The following is a 20,791-nucleotide window of genomic DNA, read 5'->3' on the forward strand; positions in this document are numbered from 1 at the left end:
TTGGATTGCTTCTTCTTGTCATTCTGCATGTTGTTATGCAAAATATTTATGTATTTTTTCAGAACTAATTTGATATTTGATTCCCAGTCCATCTCTAGTTTGTTTTTAAAGTCCTGCTTTGGTGCAATGAGAATAATAAAAATATACACACATACCCTTAACACTCTTTAAAGCAAAAAATGTAAAAATTTAATTAATCTCAGGAAGCCATTATATAATTTGACTATGGCCTTTAATATTTTAGGGGTAGGATTGCCAAGCTCAAGCTAAAATGATATTTACCTCTAAAATCTCAAAGATTAAATCCATTAGGTACTTTGAAAGAATTGATGAAGCAGTATGTGGAGACTAAATAAAAAGCAAAGGGGCAAATTTAGAATGCACAATTAAAAAATTCTCAAATAAGTTATTCAAAATAAGAAAACTAAGAGCAGGAGTCAGTCTCTATTTTCCACTAGTTAGGCCAAAGTATTGTAACAGATCTTCACTTGGAGTCAGGCTTACACAATTTTCATCAATAAAAATCAATGGAGATGAATATTTTGCATTTATTGTAATTATTTGGTAAGGATAATATTTGAGTTTAGCAGAGAAGTTTTTGACTGTATAACTGAAACTGAAGTTCAAATTTATTTTCATTCGTCAAAGACTCCTATCAAAAGAAGTGGTTTTTAACTTTTACTGAGTGAATTGTGAGAGAATGACAAGAAGTTCATGATATTTTTAATAGTTAAGGAGTTTGGGTGGGTTCTCCAGTGGATGACTTCTGTAACTATGATGTGCATGCGCGCACGCCCGCACACACCCGCTCACACACACACACACACACACACACACACACACACACCTGCCCTAATAAATTTGTATAGATAGCAGAGGCTTAGTACATTGAACCACATTGGTACTAAACTGGATTTTACCCTAACTCATATTAGAATACAGATACATTTCTAAAAAAGTAGAAAGCAGCACGGATGTCTTAGGTACTCAAAAAACCTAAAATAGGAAATTCAGTGTCCTTATGTTTTGTTTTGTTTCTGTCGTTCCTTTTTCCTCAAATCTTTCATTTTCTTTGAATATTAATTTTTCAAAAATGCTTTTTTTAGGTTTGAATAAATATATAATGAGCTGCAACAATTCATAAATTTCTTTTGAGGATCTCTAGTTTAGACAGACTAAAAATTCTAGGACTTGCCCCCAAAACCAGTAAATTAGTTTTGATTAATTATAATTGTTAAGTCATCTTTAGTGCAACCATCCAAGACAGAGCCACTCCCATTCCCGATTCGGATTCTCGATAACCTTCACACTGGTTGCCCATGTTCACATCTGCCTGAATACAATATATTTTCACTGCAGCACTCATAGTTGAAAAGTCCTATTTAACATGCATGAAATTAGGTCATTCCACTTTTCAGGACAGTTCATTGACTTCATACCTCTGTGAGAACTAGGCCTAACAAAATCTGGCTCCACTGTGCTCACCCCCTATCTATTTTCTCATAGACTTACTCTGTATCCAGGAAGACCTGGCTCCTTGCTGGACTCCAACAAGACCAGCAATGCCATTGGATTGGTACATAGACAGTTTCCTCTGCCCAGAATGCACTTATCCTAAGTGTCAGCTTCAGCAACACCCTCCTGTCTTGATCAGAGACCACTGCATTCAGATTTTCAAGCCCTTCCATCACTCTCTATTACTGGTCTAATTTAGTCTACTCTATTTTCTGTTTTTCATGGCATTTATGACCCTTCTCTTTTTGAGTCATTGACTTCTTTCCTTAGTATGGTGCTCACTGTTGTTCCATCACCATTAAAATGTAAGTTCTACTGAGTTAGGGGCTTAGGTGGTTTCGTTGACTGTTGCTCTTGAATTTGATACACCCTCAACAGGATCCAGCAAACAGTTGATGCTTGGTGCATTGTTTTGAACTTACAAGTAGGACTAACAAGATTAACTTTATCTATTCATTTTTAAAAAGCCCTTTCTATTTTAGAGAAGGAAAATTCTAACCATCAAGCCCAGATTTGGGGGGCTGAATTGTCAAACAGAACAATTTGCTCTCAGTCATTCCACACCATCCTTTCTCAAGTTTCTTGATGACAGTGAGAATTTGTGGAGAACTTTTCAAAAGTGATGGTGGCGATCACTTTTTTTTTTTAAATTTAATCCCTGCAGAAGGTAGGGAAGAATTTGGGAAGATGCAGTTACCAGTTTATTTGCATTTTCCCTTGGCAGGTGACACCACAGTAGAAGTGTTGGGGAAGATAGTTGAAGGTTTCAAATTGTCCTTGTAAAAGGCACTCTTTCAAGAAAACTCCCCCCAAACTTGACACATCCAGCAAGTGACGTAAAAATCAATTTCAGTGCCACCAAAAAAATGACACCCTCCCTTTCTTTCCACACAGGGGGAAGGTTCCTCCTCATTCTTGTCGGAAACTTGCCATGAGGATCCCTCTGTTCCCCCCAACATTACACCCCCCAACCCTCAAGCTCTCAAGTGGTGACACCATCCTTCTGGCCAGGTAGGACTGGATGGGAGGGGTCGATTTAGAGAGAGGGGTGGCATGTAGCCATCTGGATGGCAGGCACCATGGAATTGCTCTTTTCTGCTACACCAACTTTTTCTCTACATTCTCATCTTTTTTCCCCCTAGAATTCTCATTCAGGTTGCATATCATTCCTCCTCTTTTCCTGATTTTCTCTGGTATTTGTTTTATCATGATTGTTTTCTATCTGACATCAATTCCTATCTTCCATATTGTCGCCTTCCTCTTTATTCCTTTTGTTTTTCTACTTATAAAGTTGTTTTTCCTTAAGAGTAGGGTTTTTCTTACATGCACACTGGTATTTCACTTTAGAAACATATATTGAAGTCCCTATTTTTTACTAGACTGGCTGCCTGCTATATTATTCTCATTTAAAAAAAATCATTGGAATTGAGGGCCAAGGATGTAACTCAGTGGTAGAGCACTTGCCCCGAATATATGAGACACTGAGTTTGATCCCTGGTGTATGCGCACATACATGCACACATACACAGATTAAATTAAGTCTCAGGGAATTTTAAACACCACTTAGTTTATTATACCCTCACTTAAAACCAAAATATACTTACTAAAATTCACTGTAATTTCACATGGTACTTTATTTTGTGATAATTGAGGTTTTGTTTTTGTTTTTGTTTTTTTATTTTTTGAGCAAAATTATTTATCTATTTATTTTTGGTATTTACAAAGTTGCTTTTATTTTTACTTTTTAAATATTTTTTAATGAATCACCGTGAGATATAGCTACAGAACTTTCAATCACATGGCGTTTTATATAGCCCAGGGATCCCCAATCCTCAAGAATGAAGAGCACTAGAACATTTCTCACAGATAGGAACGGTTTGACCAGGGGCTGTGTTTGCAAGAAACTGAATCTTGAAATTTAGAGAAGACATCCATATGCAATGAGGATGCATATCAGGGAGAACAGAAGCATTCTTTTCACTGTAAAAAAAGTAACATCTGTTCTGATGTATTGAAAACAGAGTTCCTCACGGGAGTTTATGTTTTTGTCTTTAAGTATCTGTTCACCTATGAAGTATTAGCGGTTTAGCAATAAACCCAAGAAGTACTGAAAGCCACAACTTTTCAAGAATTTATGTTCTCTTCCTATATTTCAGTTTTCACATGCAATCATGATCTTGCTCAGTGCTTTTTAGACATTAATGAATTTGTGAATTACCTGGTGACCTGATAAAAATATAGATTCTGATTCTGGAGGTCAGGAAGAGCTTTGGAAGCAGCATGCTAACTACTTCCTAGGGGCTGCCTGAGCTATCACATTTCCATGGGCCACATTTCAGTAGTGGGGATCAAATATGTTCTGACTTCTTGGCTTAAGTTGTTTTGTTTTGTTTTTGCTTTTTCACTTGTCTGGCTCTTTGTTATCATTGCACAAGGTAGAGAACACCATTTCAGAGCGAAGACACTGTCTGACTAAAAATTCTGTCCATGTTCTCTTGATGGTAGTAACCTTATTCCCATGGTTCCCTTGAGTGAGGCAAAACTGATATAGGAAGATTGAGTAGGGGAAGGGTGAGGAACAGCAGTTTCTTCAGGAAAGCATTAGCCACCTTGGAAAACGTCTTCTCATTTGGCTATGTATATGTTTGTTGTGTCTAAACCATCAGTTATAAACGTTGTTGGATTCTTATTGATGTTGCTGAGAATGGGATTGGTGGGGCCACATCCTGCAGTGATCAGGGTTTACTTCTGGCTCTGCACTTAGGGATCATGCCTAGTAATACTCTGGGAACCTTATGTGATGCTGGAAAATTTCACTGAGGCCAACCATATTCATGCAAGTGTTTTACCTCCTATACTCTCTCTACAGCATCTGGATTTTTATTGTTGTACTCATTACTGTCTTGGTATTTTTAAGAATGATCGAAACATTTGATACCACATGTAGATCAGGGAATTATCTTATGGGGTGGAGCTCAGGATATATGAGTTGAATATTCTTTTTCAAAATTAGTGCAATAGAATTATAAATGTTACATTTTTGTAACTGGGCTGTAACAGGCATAACTGACTTCTTGTGATATTCGGTTCACAACATCTATTCCTTTCAGAATGCCAGCTGACTTTCCTGCTTAACACAAATATTTAGTTTCAAAAGAGATAGATATTCTCATAATACCTAGGCATTAAAAAAAATCTTAAGTCACAGAGTTCTTTAGTACCTTTAGCTTTCAACATATAAAAGGTGACATAAAACTAAACCATTTTCACACTTTCTGTAGAAATAATGTCTCATTGGTAAGACAAAAAAAACTATATGATTTTATATTTAGAAAGAAATGAATACTTTTTTATAGCAGTAAATGGAAAATATATTTTTGTACCAAGTTCAATATTTTCTCAAATATTTCTTGCTTGCTTTTTCTTGCCTTAAACATTTCAGCTTATAGATAACAGGGGAAGACTGAATAGTGAATAAAAAGTCATGGTATTTGGAGACATCACAGATTTTTTCAGGAGATAATTAGTTAAAATAAAATCACTATATCACTCTATCACTGTCATCCTATTGATTATCAATTTGTTCTAACAGTCCCGTAACCTCTCCATTCATCCTAGCCCTGAGATTTTAGCAGTCTCTCTTTACTTACCCTTCCCAATGGTGCCGCATTAGAGGTTCTTCAGGGTCAGGGGAATGAGACCCTCATTGTTATTGTATTTGGCATATGAATATGCCACAGGAAGCTTGCCAGGCTCTCCCCCATTAAAAAAAAGAGAATATAAAATTGATCTCAAATATGCTCATCATTTAAATACTATAGTACTTGAAATTTCACTGCTTAGAATTTGTGAACATAAATGAATGAAAAGTATATGCCTTCTTGTCAGCTAAAGAATAGTGAAGAGAAACATGTTAGTCTTACTTTTAACCTCAAAGAATTTTTATTTTAAAATAGTTGCAATTCAACATAGCACAAGATTGAAATGAAGTTTGCTCTTTTTGTACATATATATGCATGTATTTTTATGTAAAGAGTTATAGCATTATCAGTTTCTAAGATAAAAATAGTGATATAGCATGAAAAAAATGCACATTTATGCTAGTATGTATGTGCTTGATTTATTCTAGGAAATGTCTATTTCAGAGGAGAGACTTCCTCCTTGCTACCCCCCACCACAAAACCAAAAAACAAAACAAAAAACTCCAAAAGAATCTACACAGTATTATTGTGCATAAAAATGAGCATTCCATGGACACAGAAGGACATTAATTTTTTTCTTTAATACTTGATTAATAACAAAGGCCATAACTAGCTGGTATAAGTGCTTATACTTACACGATGTGAAACACTTTTAGAACATGACATTTGTTATCTTATTCTCAGTATTGTACAGTTGAGGTTAACGAATGTTAAAACATCATAGAAGGAATGCTAGGTCTTGGAAACTCCATCTTTTGTGCAATATGTCTTTCAGCTTTCTTTCTTTCCTTTTCTTTCCTTTTCTTTTTTCTTTTTGGCTTTTTGGATCACACCTGGAGATGCTCAGGGGTTACTCCTGGCTCTGCACTCAGGAATTACTCCTGGCAGTGCGGGGGAATCATATGAAATGAGGGGAATTGAACCTGGTTGGCCACATGCAAGGCAAACACTCTACCTCTGTGCTATCACTCCGAACTCTCATTGGCCTTCTTGGTAATTATCTGAAGCTGTGATATCCTTAAATGTCAGGGGTGTCACATCTCTTCCTCACATTTCAAACATGTATGGACAATAAAGGCACGTTCCATCTGAGCCTCAGTATATTCATCTGCTCGGTGGAGAACTCTTTAGCCTCTCTAGAGAAGGGAGCAGAATTATCTCATCACAAGGATGTCTACCAAAAGCTGTTTGAGGGGTGACAGCTTTTCCAAGATCACAACTAACACCTTGCCAGGGATTCTACCTCAGGCAGCTAGCAATAGCAAAAAAGCATTGCACAGCAGAGATAAGACATTCCGGTGTCTCAAAAATGTCTGTGTTTTAATACATGGATAACATTACCCAGAACTAGACAATAGAAAACTCGAAGTCCTGTGACCCGAGAGAGAACTCACATCCAGGAGGCCACCACTGGCCAGTAGCTGCTCCCCTTAGACAGGCAGGCAGGCATCCGCTTCTTCATGCTCATCACGTCCAACAAAGGAAGCACAGCCGGGCAGAGCATCACGGAGATTCTGTGACACGGGTGTCCTGCAAGATTCAAGTCAGAGTGCTTTGTCCCTTGTGGCTGCAGATTCTCAGCTCCTCTCTTCAGCAGAGGCCTGCCCGCCTCTTGTCCTTCACCCTGACTTCCCTCTTCCCCCTCTTCTTTCTACTCACCTGCGAGTCAGCTTGCTCATGACTTGCTGAGGCTGCGTTAGAATCAGAAACTCCACAGGTGAGCTCCCCTTGCTATATCCACTCCACACTCTTCTCTCATTTCTTGCTCTTCTTTTAACTCTAGACCATTCTTGTTAAACGAATGCCTTAGGGGCTGGAGCGATAGCACAGCGGGTAGGGCGTTTGCCTTGCACGCGGCCAACCCGGGTTCGATCCCCGGCATCCCATATGGTCCCCCAGGCACTGCCAGGAGTAATTCCTGAGTGCAAAGCCAGGAGTAACCCCTGAGCATCGCTGGGTGTGACCCAAAAAGCAAAAAAAAAAAACCAAACAAAAAAAACCCGAATGCCTTATCCTCCCACTTTCAAAGTTATGCACTGATTTCTTTAATTTCTGGTGGGGCGGCACACCCTGTGGTGCTCCGACTTATTCTTGTCTCTGTGCTCAGGCCATGCTTGGGGAAGCTTGTGGTGCCAGGAATTAAGCCAGGGTCCACCATGGGCAAAGCAAATGACTTCCCCACTGTATTAGCTCAACCCAAGTTATGCGCAGATTTCTATGAGGAAAAGTTAGGAAACGCACATACTGGTCCTTGCATCCTAATTTTATAGGTCAATTTTTTATGGGGTTTATTTACTTATTCAAATAATATTTATTTGGCCCTGGTGTTTACCCTCAAGGATTTCAAGAATGACAAGAACTCTAAAGGAACATCAGAAGAGAAACATCTCCTTTTAGATTACATTTACATCTTACTCATAGCACAGAAGAGGGCTTCTCTGGGGCTTATGACAATTGACCTTGTTTTCCTTGTGCTCTAGATAAGAGGCAAGGGAACTGCTTGGGGCTAATGGATAAAAAGATTTCATCAAGGTACAAAAGTCTGAGAGAAAGAGCTTATAAATACCAAAACAGATTCCTGGCACTTACTGTGTGTCTCTTTGAAGATCTTTAAACACTGGTGACAAGGAAGCTGTGTGCAAAGAGGGTTGTGAACAGCTGTGTGACCTTTGCACAATCTCCTTTGAGTCCATGAAGAATACGATTAGTGAAAGTCAGAAGTTCGCCACTGAAGTAATAGGTATGAGATCCAGAGAATTCAGGGTGTTGGAGGACTCATTAAACAGTGTCGCATAAATATCGTGCTAAAAGATTTAATGAGTCCATCGGGTCACTTAAAGAACAATGGAACAGAGATGACCTAGAAAAAATAAATTAGAATCGATATCATGCTTCTGAATTAACAGCTATAGATTGCTATATTAATACCTGAGAAATTAAATCTATAATTATATCTTAATTATATATGTGCTTTTTCTCATCCCAGGGACAAGAAAAAATACTTTATTTTTAATTTTTTTTACTCTTCAGTAGGAAAAAAAAAAATATATATATATACATTCACACATATATGTGATCTCTAGAAACAATTTTTTTTTTGGCTTTTGGGTCTCACCTGGTGATGCTCAAGGGTTATTCTGGCTCTGCACTCAGGAATTACTTCTGGTGGTGTTCAGGGGACCATATGGGATTCAGGGGATCAAACCCGGATCAGCCGAATGCAAGGCAAATACCCTACCCACTATATCCAGCCCCCTCAGTGAATATTTTTAAACAGCTACATGTATCAGGCTGGAGTGATAGCACAGCAGGTAGGGTGTTTGCCTTGCACGCAGAAGACCCGGGTTCAATTTCTTCACCCCTTTCAGAGAGCCCGGCAAGCTACTGAGTGCATCTCGACCACACAGCAGAGCCTGGCAAGCTACCCATGGTGTATTCAATATGCCAGAAACAATAATAACAAGTCTCACAATGGAGATGTTACTGATGCTCGCTTGAGCAAATTGATGAGCAATGGAATGACAGTGACAGTGACAAGTAGCAGGGTTTTGGTGTTTATTTCCTGAAGGAAAGCTCCATTGGGCTGCATCTGGCAGTGCTTGGGCACTAATCCTGGACCTGCATTCAGTAATTACTCCTGCAGTGCATGGGAGACCATATGGGATGCTGGGGATTGAACTGTCAAGTGCAAGGCCCTACCTCTGTACTTTTTCTCCTCCCCTTTTTTTTTGTTTTATTAACTCAGCTTGTTTTTATCAATACCCCTTGTAGAAACTATTGTTAGTCTAGATGCTAGGAAAACCATGCCAAAAGATACAACCTTGCACCCCATTTAAAAGTGCTAACATTGCTCTTCCAAGTAGATCTTCCTGCAGTGATAGAAATGTTCCATCTCTGTCCATAACCACAGGCTATAGGTGATTATTAATTGGTTAATATAACTCAAGCCTCAATTTTCTAAGTTATCGTTTAAATTAAAATATAAACATCCATATGAAGCTAGTACTAACTTGGAAATAGCAAGAGAGATAGCATGCCAGATCTTAATTTCTAATGTATAATCTAACTCATTTACAAAGTAATTGTGTTGGGACAAAGCACTGTCATCCTCAGTAGGATAGGAGTGTTTCCAGGGAGGATGGCTGGACATCAAGGATGCTTCCCAGAGATGAGAACTTCTGACGTGCAAGATGAAGTAGAATGATAAAGCAGGAATACAAATAGAAAAAAATCCCCACAAAATTTTAACAAATCTAATGTATTGATAACATGTAAGTAATTTCATCATTTTTCTGTTCTCACAGTCAGCTATGCTACCTTAGTACAATATCCGAGAAAGAAAGACCTAAATTCTAGCCTCTTAAATTAGCCCATACATGGAGCCGCATAACTGAATGTAGGGGTTGTGAGAAAACCTTAAATAGTTGTTATAAAACAGTTGTTTTAGAGGTGAGAGAATAGCCCATTGGATAGGGTGCTTGCCTTGCAGGGGACCGACCTGGGTTCGATCCCCAGCACTGCATGTAGTCCTCAGACTGCAGCCAGGAGTGATCTCTGGACTAAGCTCTTGAGTAAGCCCCTGAGGGGGTTGGGTTTGGCCCAAAACAAAAGCAAAAATGATAAAAAATAAAACAACAGTTTTATGATTTGTTATCCATAAGGGTTTTGTTTGTATAGTAGACCTGTTTTAAATGACCTCAATGTCAAGATCATGTAAGATTTTTTTTCAGGTGACAGGGATCCCAAATGGAATAGTGGTCTAAATCACAGAAATGTATATTTTCACAGTGCTACAACCACAGGGCTAAGATCAGGTTGCCAGCAGGGAGGTCTGCCCTTTGATCTGATCTATGCAGGTACAGAGGTAACGGAGGCAGGTGAGGAGAGGGTAAGAGTGAAAGAAAATTCTAGTGTCTCCTCCTTTGAGGAAGACGTTGCTTTCTATTGGGCTTCTCTAGGACTAGTTATAGGGTTCATTCTGTAGGATTGTCCTTTGACTTCATTTAACTTGATGACCTTCTGAAAGGTGTTTTTTTTTTCTTTTTGGGTAACACCAGCGATGCTCAGGAGTCTCTGCACTCAGGAGTTACTTCTGGCAGTGCTCAGGGGATCATACGGGATGCTGGGAATCGAACAAGTCGGCCACACACAATGCAAATGACCTACCCTCTGTGCTATGGCTTCAGCCCCTGAAAGTTTTTATCTCCAACTATAATCACATTTGTAGGAGGCTAGGGCTTCAGCTTATGAATTTGAGGGGAATGGAGATGCAATTGAACTCATAACACATGTGAGTCAATGAGCAGATAACTGAAGGAACTATATATCTCACAATTCAATAATTAATAGAAAAGTCACCTGTTAATTTAGTATCTGGGGATTACAACCCTTATTTTTTTATTCATTCATTGATAGATAGCAATTCTAGAAAACTAACATCTATATAAAGCACCTGTATCTTTTTTTTTTATAGTTTATTTTTAATTAGTGAGTCAACGTGAGGGTACAGTTACAGATTTATACATTTTTGTGCTCATGTTTCTCCCTTACAGAGTTTGATAACCCATCCCTTCACCAGTGCCCATTCTCCACCACCAGTAAACCCAACATCCCACCCCCCCTTCCCAGTCCCGTCTCCCCCCACCCCACCCTGCCACTATGGCAGGGAATTCCCTTTTGTTCTCTCTCTCTGGTTAGGTGTTGTGGTTTGCAATAAAGGTGTTGAGTGGCCATTGCGTTCAGTCTCTAGTCTATATTTGGCCCGCATCATCTTTCCCCCACATGACCAACAACCACATTTTACTTGCTGTTCCCTTCTCTGAGTTGCCCAGAGTGAGAGAACAGCCTCCAAGCCATGGTGACAACCTCCTGGTACTTATTTCTACTATTCTTGGGTGTTCGTCTTATAGTCTATTATTCTATATTCCACAGATGAGTGCAATCTTTCTATGTCTGTCTCTCTCTTTCTGACTCATTTCACTTAGCATGATACTTTCCATGTAGATCCACTTATATGCAAACGTCATGACCTCATTTTTTCTAACAGCTGCATAGTATTCCATTGTATATATGTACCAGAGTTTCTTCAACCAGTCATCTGTTCTAGGGCACTCGGGTTTTTTCCAGATTCTGGCTATTGTAAACAGTGCTGCGGTGAACATATAAGTGCATATGTCACTTCGACTATACTTTTTGGCTTTTCTGGGATATATTCCCAGCAGTGGTATTGCTGGGTCAAATGGGAGCTCAACCTCAAGTTTTTTGAGAGTCGTCCATACTGTTTTCCAAAAGGGCTGAACTAGCCGGCATTCCCACCAGCAGTGAAGAAGGGTCCCTTTCTCCCCACATCCTCTCCAACAGCGGTTGCTTTTGTTCTTTTGGATGAAAGCACCTGTATCTTAAATGGTACAGAAATCAAATAAATTCTGCCTAATTGTTTTTAAGCAAATAGTAGTATTAACTAGTCTTTATTATTTGAGGACAAACAAATGATGAGGTAGAACTGGCTATACTCAAGCCTCAAGCTCTCATTTTCAAAATTTTTCAAGGCGGTTATGGGCCAATTACTATATCCCATTATTATGTAAAAGCAAATAAGGGCTAGAGTGATAGTATAGAGGGTTGGGTACATGCAACCAAGTCAGGTTCCACTACCAACACAAGCACCCGGAGTGATCCCTGAGCACAGAGACAGGGTTAAGCCCTGAGCATTGCCATATGGCTCCCCCAAATAAAGAAAAATAAAAGAAAATGAGATGAACTCACAACAAAACAAATCATAGCAGTGATATACCGCAAATGATGAATATCATCTGCCTTATGGCCTTAGGTGTGACCCCAGTGAGCATGGCCTCCAAGCTGTAGATTATTGTGAATCCTTCCTTGGATATTCCTTGCCCCAAGCCAAAACAAAACATAGGTAACATCCAAAAGTCACCTCCTGTAATTATATGAAACATCCCACTATTCTCTGGCCTCTGGAGACCATGTGTGTCTGTTCTATGTGTGTGGTGGCTTTTGCGGGTGGGGGGAGTGGGGAGTAGAGGGGAAGGATGCTACAAGGCACTTCTTCCCATCTCTCTTCAAGTCAAGATCGTAACTCTGGGTTGCTTGAAATTGATACCAGAAGCAATTTGTACATTATGAAGCTCAGCAGACACTACAGTTTCCTGAATCTCATCAGGATCTCGTGTTTAGAATTCCCCAGGAAAGCCATTAAAATGTGGGAGGACAAAACACTGACACCCATATCACTATTCCACAGCATACAGTTTCCCCAGGAATTTTGCAAAATTCCCATTGCCACTCCTCAGACTTAAAATTTGATCACCCAGCTTTAAAAATGAACTGAACAGAATTTCCTGCCAATATAGTATTAATCTTTTCTATGTTTCCTTCACTAAAATAAAAGGGGGGCTGCCTGCCTTGCTGAATTATGATCTGTCAGACTCTAGACTTAATATAAGTCCCCTGCAACAATAATGTATTGGGGGTGAAAGGGCAAGATAAAGGTCCTCTAAAGCATAAACCTGAAACTGACAACCTTTTCCCTAACTACTCAGCAATAACTTCTCTCTGGGAGTTATCTCAGCTGTAACATAATATCCCTCCCATTGGTAAAACTAAGCTAACGTTTGCCTCATTTGTTTTACAGGGTCACTGTTTTCCCCCTTTAAAAAGTTCTAAGGGAAAATAAATGAAATAGAATAGTACTCGGGGTAAACAACAGCTTGGGGATTAAGTTTTATCTTCCACAGGAAGCTATTCTCTACTAAGTTACCTCTTTTATACTCTTTTTGAACAAGTCCAGAGTTGCTGAGATTCTAAAATGAAATACAGCTTGGCAGCCTTGTAGTCCATTTTTTAATTCAAACTACAGCCAGATCACACCGGTGTCCTTTAAACACTGAAGCCCAAGAAGTTCAAGGCACGTTGACATGACAAATAAGGAATAGGGAGACATCTCTTAACTTCCTGCCCAGATCTTTCACTACAGATTTGCACCATCATGTTTTCTGATTAAATTTTGTTCGCTTATGATGTCTTCAAGTCTCATCATATTTTATGCAGCTATTATGAGGGTGGTTATAGAATGATTAAAGCAGGAAAGAGAAAAGAAGCTGAAGTCTTTGCCCTTTCCTCTACGGGGAAGATGGCGTATGCACAAAACATAGAGAGTCATGACTCTAGATTAAATTTAAACAAAGTATATATGAAATATGTTCCAAAGAAAGTAGTGTTCTTCAGCCATTTTATGTTTAAGAACTGGCACATGTGTTTATTTATTACCTTTTTTATTGAATCACTGTGAGTTAAACCCTTACAAAGCTGTTCATGATTAGATTTCAGTCATACAGTATTCCAACACCCATCCCTCTACCAGTGTACATTTCCCGTCACCAGTATTCCCAGGTTCCCTTCCATCACTCCCTATGCTCCTCTTTCTCTCTTCTATTCTCTCTTTCTCTCTCTTTGTCTCTCTCTCTTCTTTTGGGCATTGTGGTGATACGGAAAAGTTATCAAGAATATCCTTTACCTACTTTTAATGCTCAGGTCTTGTCGAGAGTGATCATTCCCAGCTCTTACTGTCATCCTGGTCTCTTTTCTATCTTTCTTACCTTCATCCTCCCACATACTTGTTGTTAGTTCCAACCATTGACCAGTCCTCCTAGCTGTCGTTTTTCCTGGCCAGCACATGCCTTATACTTTATGGGCTGAGTAGTATAACCTTGTGGTAGACCCATAATCTTTAGTCTTTCTACACTGTAAGCCAGCTGACCTAAGGAGATTGAAAACCACTGATATAGAGTCCAAAGAGAAAAGATACGAAGAGATAGTTCCAGACTTTCAAATTTTTAGAGATGTTGTAGAGGATGAGATGCCTAAAGATGAGATGGTACAGTCTGAGGTGGGCAGGAAATAACCAAGAAAGTCAAAGAAACCCAGAAGGACAAAAGGCCTCTGGAGGGAATAATTCATGTATATGAAGTAACTGACTGACAAAGTGACAAAGAGCCATGTCTGCGGTATCTCTGAGGTCTTGAATGCCTGTGGTTTAGTGAACTTGTGAAAAAATTGGATTTGGAGACAGATTAAAAGGAGGATGGGCAAGAGCAAGAAATAGGAGAGCATTTGTCTCACATTCCTCGAGCAGTTTAAACTTGAAGGGAAGCAGGAGTCTAAAATAGTCATGGAAGAGGAAAATGGAAAGAGGGAAAGAGGAAAATGCAGTCACATGAGCTTAATAAGAACTTCTCATTTGTGGTTCTGCACAGTCCTCAAGAGATTGCTAATAAAATGATGGCCAAAGAAGTATATGCAACTGAGGGAGTTTGCCTACTTAACAATTTAGCAGGGTGGCTTTTCCTCCAATGTCTGAATCTTAAATGGAAGACTATCTTAAGGCATATGCAGCATAAACCTTTTCCAAAACCATCAAGAACAATCAAGGTTTGCCTTGACGCTAGTAAGGTTTCCATTGGTTCGTCTTGGGCAGTACATTAACACTCATGCATTGCAACTTAGATCATTGTCTTCAGAATTGGTCTAGAATGTCACAAAGCTGAATGACTCCTATCCCAAAGCCTCTGCAGATCAAAAGACTTGCATATTTGTCACGCTGAACTTAGACTTCACTCTGCCTTGTGTCGCAGGGAAAATATTTTGCCCATAATAGACGGATTTATTTTTTCTAAAGCATCCTCTGTCCTCCCCTAATCCAAGGCTGAGTCAGGGCTCCAGGAAAGGAAAGGATGGAACTCCCTGAGGGATAAGATCCTCATTAGCAAGGCAGAAAGCTTGAAAAAACAAACATTGCACATTGCACAAGAGGAAGGGATTTCTCCAAGTTCATTTTGCATCTTGAAACACAGAATCCAGGCCTGCATAAGCACCTAGAGTCTTCTATAAACCCAACAATGACAATTCATTATGTGAACAGAGACACAGAGAAAAGATATCCTTTCCAACCCTGGAAATTATAGAAAGAAGAGGGAAAGAAGAAGAAGAGAGCAGATGGAATGTGTTTGCATCTCTCTGGTGTCTACTCAGGGCCCAAATCTATGAGATTTTGAACCAAGCACCGACTCCCCTTACGTGTTTCTTGGAAATGACAAGAAACTTCCAGCATGGAATAGCATTGAGGCCAGGAACAAGGTGTAAAGGCTCCTGCTTCCTCATGTCCCAGAGTATAGACTGCAATAGAGACCACCAGTTTCTCACTTCAGAGGAGCAGCAGTAAGTCTGTGGGATGACCTAGACCGACCACTTCACGGCGAAGAATCATGAGGCTATCAAGGAGACCTTATTGATTGCAGCCTCCCACCTTCTAGCCCCTCACTTTGAAGTCACGCTGAGTTCACAGTGAGACTTCACCCCATCGAGGGGAAACTGAAATTGTGCAGGTCACCTTGAAAGACCAAACTTTACCCAGAGACTGAATCACCTGAGATAACAAATTCTCTCAGACCTTGAGTTCAGAAGCAAGTCTAAGGAAATTATCTGTTTCCTTTCATAGTTAGAAAGGCCTAGATTGCTTTCCTGCCTGCCATTGCAAAAGCCGCCTCGCCATCTCCAGGGAGAGGGTTGGGGGCAGAGTTTCCTCTATGCCTTCAATTACAGTCATTTCATGGGCAGCTGCTCAGGGGATGAAGGGAAGTGGATCGCCTGGGAGTTTTCTAACCTGATTGCAGGTTTCCTGGACACCGTGTCCTCTCCTGGCCCAACACCTGCTGTGACAGAGAGATGTTTGTAATGAGGTGAATAATAAACAGTTTCCTGATGGTTGATTCACATGGGAACAAAAGCATGCCCGGCTAGGTAGAACCAGCTTTTTCCTGTTTTCCCTTATCATTTTCTCTACCAAATTTGAATGCTTTGAGAGCTTTGGCAAGATGTTTCATGAAAGCCTTTTAGCTCACATTTTAGGGAGAAATGTTTGCTGGCTCGTGGATGAAAATTAGGCTAATGCTGCTGAACCATAGCAAGAAATTTATGGTTATGTGTTTTGTTTTGTTTTTAATGTGCTTCACAGGTAGGAACTCAGAATATCTTTCTAAAAAGATCAGCTCTAAAATAAAATATTATTAATAGACTCAGCTGGTGCTTACAGCCACGTTTCTGGTGATATATCTGGTATGGTAGAAATATTCTGCATATTTATTCATAGAAAATATTGTAGAATATTCTGCATATTTATTCATAACTGAATAATGCCCCAATGAGGACAATGTCAGGGGAGATTTCCAGGTGACACATAGATCTCTCAGTTTCGATGTGACTACCAGGATATGTGCCCTATTTAGTGGGTGAAGGTAGAAATAATTTTTTCTCTTCTATAAAAATATTCCTTTATCAGTGATTGTTTGTACTTCTACAGTTCCTTAGTATTTAAGTGCTACTGTCAAACTAATACATGAGCAAAGCTATTATGGAAGTTTGTTTGTTTGTTTGGGGCCACACCCAGCAGTGCTCAGGGCTTACTCCTGGCTCTGCTCTCAGGGATCACTCCTGGAGGGGTTGGGAGAGCAAATGGGGTGCTGGGCATCGAATCCATTGTGGTAGGTCAGCCTTGTGCAAGGCAAGTGCCCCATACACAGAGCAATAGTATACTATTGCTCTGGTCCCTGTTATGCACATTTCTATGAGTCCAAGAGGAAGATTAAAAACTGCAATGGTGCTGGTCAACTTCAGCTTCATTGCTCTTGCTTGCATCACTGTATTTTGTTTGTTTGTCTGAGGTTTTTAGTTGTTATTTTAGGACCACACTGGCATGGTCAGGAGTTACTTCTGGTAGTGACTCAGGGACCATATGGAATGCTGGGGATTGAACCCAGGTAGGCCACGTTCAAGGCCAGTCCCTACAGTCTCTCCTACCCCAACTTGCATCACTATTTTTTTTAAATTTTTTTTATTAGTGAATCACTGTGCAATAGCACAGCAGTTGGGCGTTTACCTTTCACACAGCCAACCCGAGTTCGATTCCTCCACCCCTCTCGGAGAGCCTGGCAAGCTACCGAGAGTATCGAGCTCACGAGACAGAGCCTGGCAAGCTACCCGTGCATATTGGATATGCCAAACACAGTAACAATATGTCTCTGAATGAGAGACGTTACTGGTGCCCGCTCAAACAAATCGATGAGCAACGGGATGACAGTGACAGTGACACTATGAGGTACAGTTACAGACTTACAAACTTTCGTGCTTGTGTTTCAGTCATACAATGATCGAGTACCCATCCCTCCACCAGTGTCCATTTTCCACCACTAATAGTCCCAGCATCCCTCCCCCACCCCATCCCCTCCATCCCACCCCGCCTCTGTGGCAGGGCATTCCCTTTTGCTCTTTCTCTCTCCTTTTGGGTGCTGTGGTTTGCAATAGAGGTATTAGGTGGCCACCATTGCATCACTGCTTAAATCAAGATTCTACCCTTTAGTAATATTCTCTCCAAATAGTAAAGCTACTTTAGTTAGAATTTATTTAGGAAACCCGGGAAACAAATATTTTTGCACCTTCATTTCTAATCTTGGAATTATGGCACTCATTTTAATGAAAGAGTATAACACAAAGTAGGTTTTTCTTTTCAGATCTGTTCTTGAAAGAGTAGAGGTACCTCAACTTTCCTTTCATCCATCCTCCCACTCAACTGTAATAGATACTTGCATATACATTTAATTATACATGTGCAAGCGCATCTTGGAACAAGTTTTCCAAGTGGAGCTCAGTGGGCCTGTGAGCCGATCCTAATAATTTTTGGCCTGCCAGGCTAGTGTTCAGTACAAGGTCCAGAGATGCAGCACTGCTGTGTGTCCTGTGGTATAGGGATCAAACTGGGTCTTGGTGCAAGCAAGATATGGACCTTTGTCTCTCCAGCCTTGTAAACATATCTAAAAAGGAAAGTTCCTCATAGTTTTAACAATTAGCTCTAGAGAAACCTGTATTAGTATTTAAAATCTATTATAGGTAAAACTATTTTAATGCAAAGCAAGTCCCCTTGAATAGCTCCCTATTCTTTAAAAATTTTTCTCCATGTGCAGTATCTCTTAAATTTTAATACATTTATTTTGTCCAGAGTGTTAATATTATTATGCATATATTTTTACGGTGACACCTGCAGATTCTCAAGTGAATAAACCTTTCTGTGTCTTGCTGCACACCCCTCTCTCTCTCTCCCTTTCTCTCTCTCTCTCCCCCCACACACACACTGTGTGTGTGTGTGTGTCTGACCCATCTGACCCATGTTCCTTCTTTTCAAAATCCCAACACATTTTTATTTTGAATCACATGCTTTCCTTCTCTGTTGTACAGATGTCAGGTAAATGTAATCTCTTCTTTATTCCATTGTTTATTCTATTCTATGTCCTTTGTGTTCTTGCTTTTATTTTTGATTGCTATTAATTTGTAAATTATTAAAGGAGGAGGAAAGCATATTGGGAAATTCACTATATAAATGTGAGGGTCTTGTTTTTATTCCTCTATTGTCCAGAAATGGCATTTCCATAGGTTTTAAAACTCCCTTGCTTAACAGAGGATTTTTCCATTGTACTGCTGGCAGCATTTTGTGTTCAGACTGTGGTGCCATGCTCTACTGTTTTCATTATTCGCACACAAAAAAAGAATGTGTGGATGGGCCCTGGGCAGATTACATTTATAATCACCCAAATGTGGGATAAAAAGACTACTAAAATACTGGTGGAACTAAAGTAGAGAATTTAAGAAAGTTACATTAGCAATAAAAAATGTAGAGTGTTTCAAAATAAGCTGGACTGGCACCCTTACTTAACTGATATGTAAAGATACCCAAAGAGTGCATAAAAGTGATGGTAAAACCATATCAGTAAGATATTGCACTGTAGCACTGTCACCTCGTTGTTCATCTTGTTGCTCGAGCGGGCACCAGTAACGTCTCCATTGTGAGACTTGTTACTGTTTTTGGCATATCAAATACGCCATGGAAAGCTTGCCAGGCTCTGCCATGCAGGCGGGATACTCTCGGTAGCTTGCTGGGCTCTCCGAGAGGGATGGAGGACTAGAACCCGGGTCAGCCGCATGCAAGGCAAACACCCTAATTGCTGTGCTATTGCTCCAGTCCATCAGAAAGATATTCTTTATTTATTTCCTTAGTGCTCTTGACCTCACCTCAACCTCTTTTCCCCCAACCGTATTCCACCTTCGTGAGGCATGATGCCACATAAGAAAAGAAATGACCTATAAATATTAACATATGAAAAATTATCTGGAGATCATATGACAATTGAAAATTTGCATCAGGGCAAGAATTTTCTTAGCTTCTTCTAGATGTCATTTACATTTTTAAGTCCAACAAGTTTTCTCTAGAGCAGTAATGACTTCTGCCAATCCATACAAATATAAAATTATGTATAATAAGAGCAACAAGCCATTAGCATGGAACATTTGTGTAACCTATTTAGAGATATTCTCAAGTAGTTGTCTTTTTCTGTGGGACAGATTCCTGAAGTATATACAAATGTTTTCTCATAAAATTTTAGTAATGATAAAAAAGGATAGAAGTACACAAAATCCAATATTATAAAATATAAAAAGAAATGTGTTCATAACTGTGGAATATTAATTACCAGACTAGTGGCTCAAACTAAGTGTTCAGCAACAAGAATGGGGAAAAAAAAGAAAAAATTGACAGATCAATACTAGAAGCTCAAAGGCAAATGGAAAGGAAGAACTTTTAATGCCTAGAGCATAGAACCCCAGCTAAGAGGATACAGGAAAGAGGAAATGGAGAAAGTAAAGTATCAAAAAATACAAGGAGAAATGTGTTCGTAACTGGGGAATATTAATTGTCCAACTAAAGGCTTGCAATAAGAATGGAAATATATATATATATATATATATATATATATATACGTATACACATATTTATTTATGGAAGGACCAAAGCTGGAAGTTTTGGAAAAACAAAACCAAATAAAATTTCTAAATACCTTCACAAAGAAAATTTTAGGTCAGTTGAAAGTCAGAACAAAAGCAGGCTTCTCTACAAAAAAAAAAACCGTGGAAGTTTGAAGAAAATAAAAGAAAGTCTCCAAAATTATGAAAGGATTTCATGGATAATTTCTATAGCTTTGGTTAATAGCTTTGTTAATAGAACAAAAACAATATATTAAGACATGTAGAAATACAATATCACTGATTTTTTTAAATTGTTTTTCTTAAATAATCTATCTGTTTATATGATATGAAAATGAATAAATAATAGATTTGGGCATTTGAACACCAGGTATTTGAATTATGTTGAACTTGAGGAAAGGGGTTGAGATTAGGAAAGCAGTCAGTTTCTTTACAACTATCTATTTTATGTGTTTGCATATGTTTCTCAAGGTAATATACTTATGTATTATCCAGCACTTGTGTGAACACCACAGTGATATCCAGCAAGCACCACAATGATAACGTTTGTGCCTCAGTCAAGAGGACACTGGTGAGCACCAAAACTAAAATGTGTGAGCATTACAGCCAGGTGTGTGTGTGAAACACAATCATAAAAACAGCAGTATCTTCAGTGAAGGCAAGAGCGAAGAATGGAAATTAAAAAAAAATTA

General features: G+C 39.3%; 1 protein-coding gene across 3 annotated transcripts in view; it reads left to right on the forward strand.

Moving 5' to 3' along the window:
* Nucleotides 1-20,791, forward strand: part of PLCB1 (phospholipase C beta 1) — a 797,636-nt gene that overhangs the window by 710,755 nt on the left and 66,090 nt on the right. The window contains exon 32 of one of the 3 annotated variants that reach the window (XM_055133538.1): nt 2,410-2,526. The exons of the other annotated variants lie outside the window; for them this stretch is intronic. Within the exon in view, the coding sequence (XP_054989513.1) occupies nt 2,410-2,508 (99 nt within the window). The 3' untranslated portion in view covers nt 2,509-2,526. The remainder of the gene's footprint in view (nt 1-2,409; nt 2,527-20,791) is intronic. 3 annotated transcript variants of the gene reach the window in all.

The sequence above is a fragment of the Sorex araneus genome, chromosome 3 (genome assembly GCF_027595985.1).
Source record: "Sorex araneus isolate mSorAra2 chromosome 3, mSorAra2.pri, whole genome shotgun sequence".
NCBI lineage: Eukaryota > Metazoa > Chordata > Mammalia > Eulipotyphla > Soricidae > Sorex > Sorex araneus.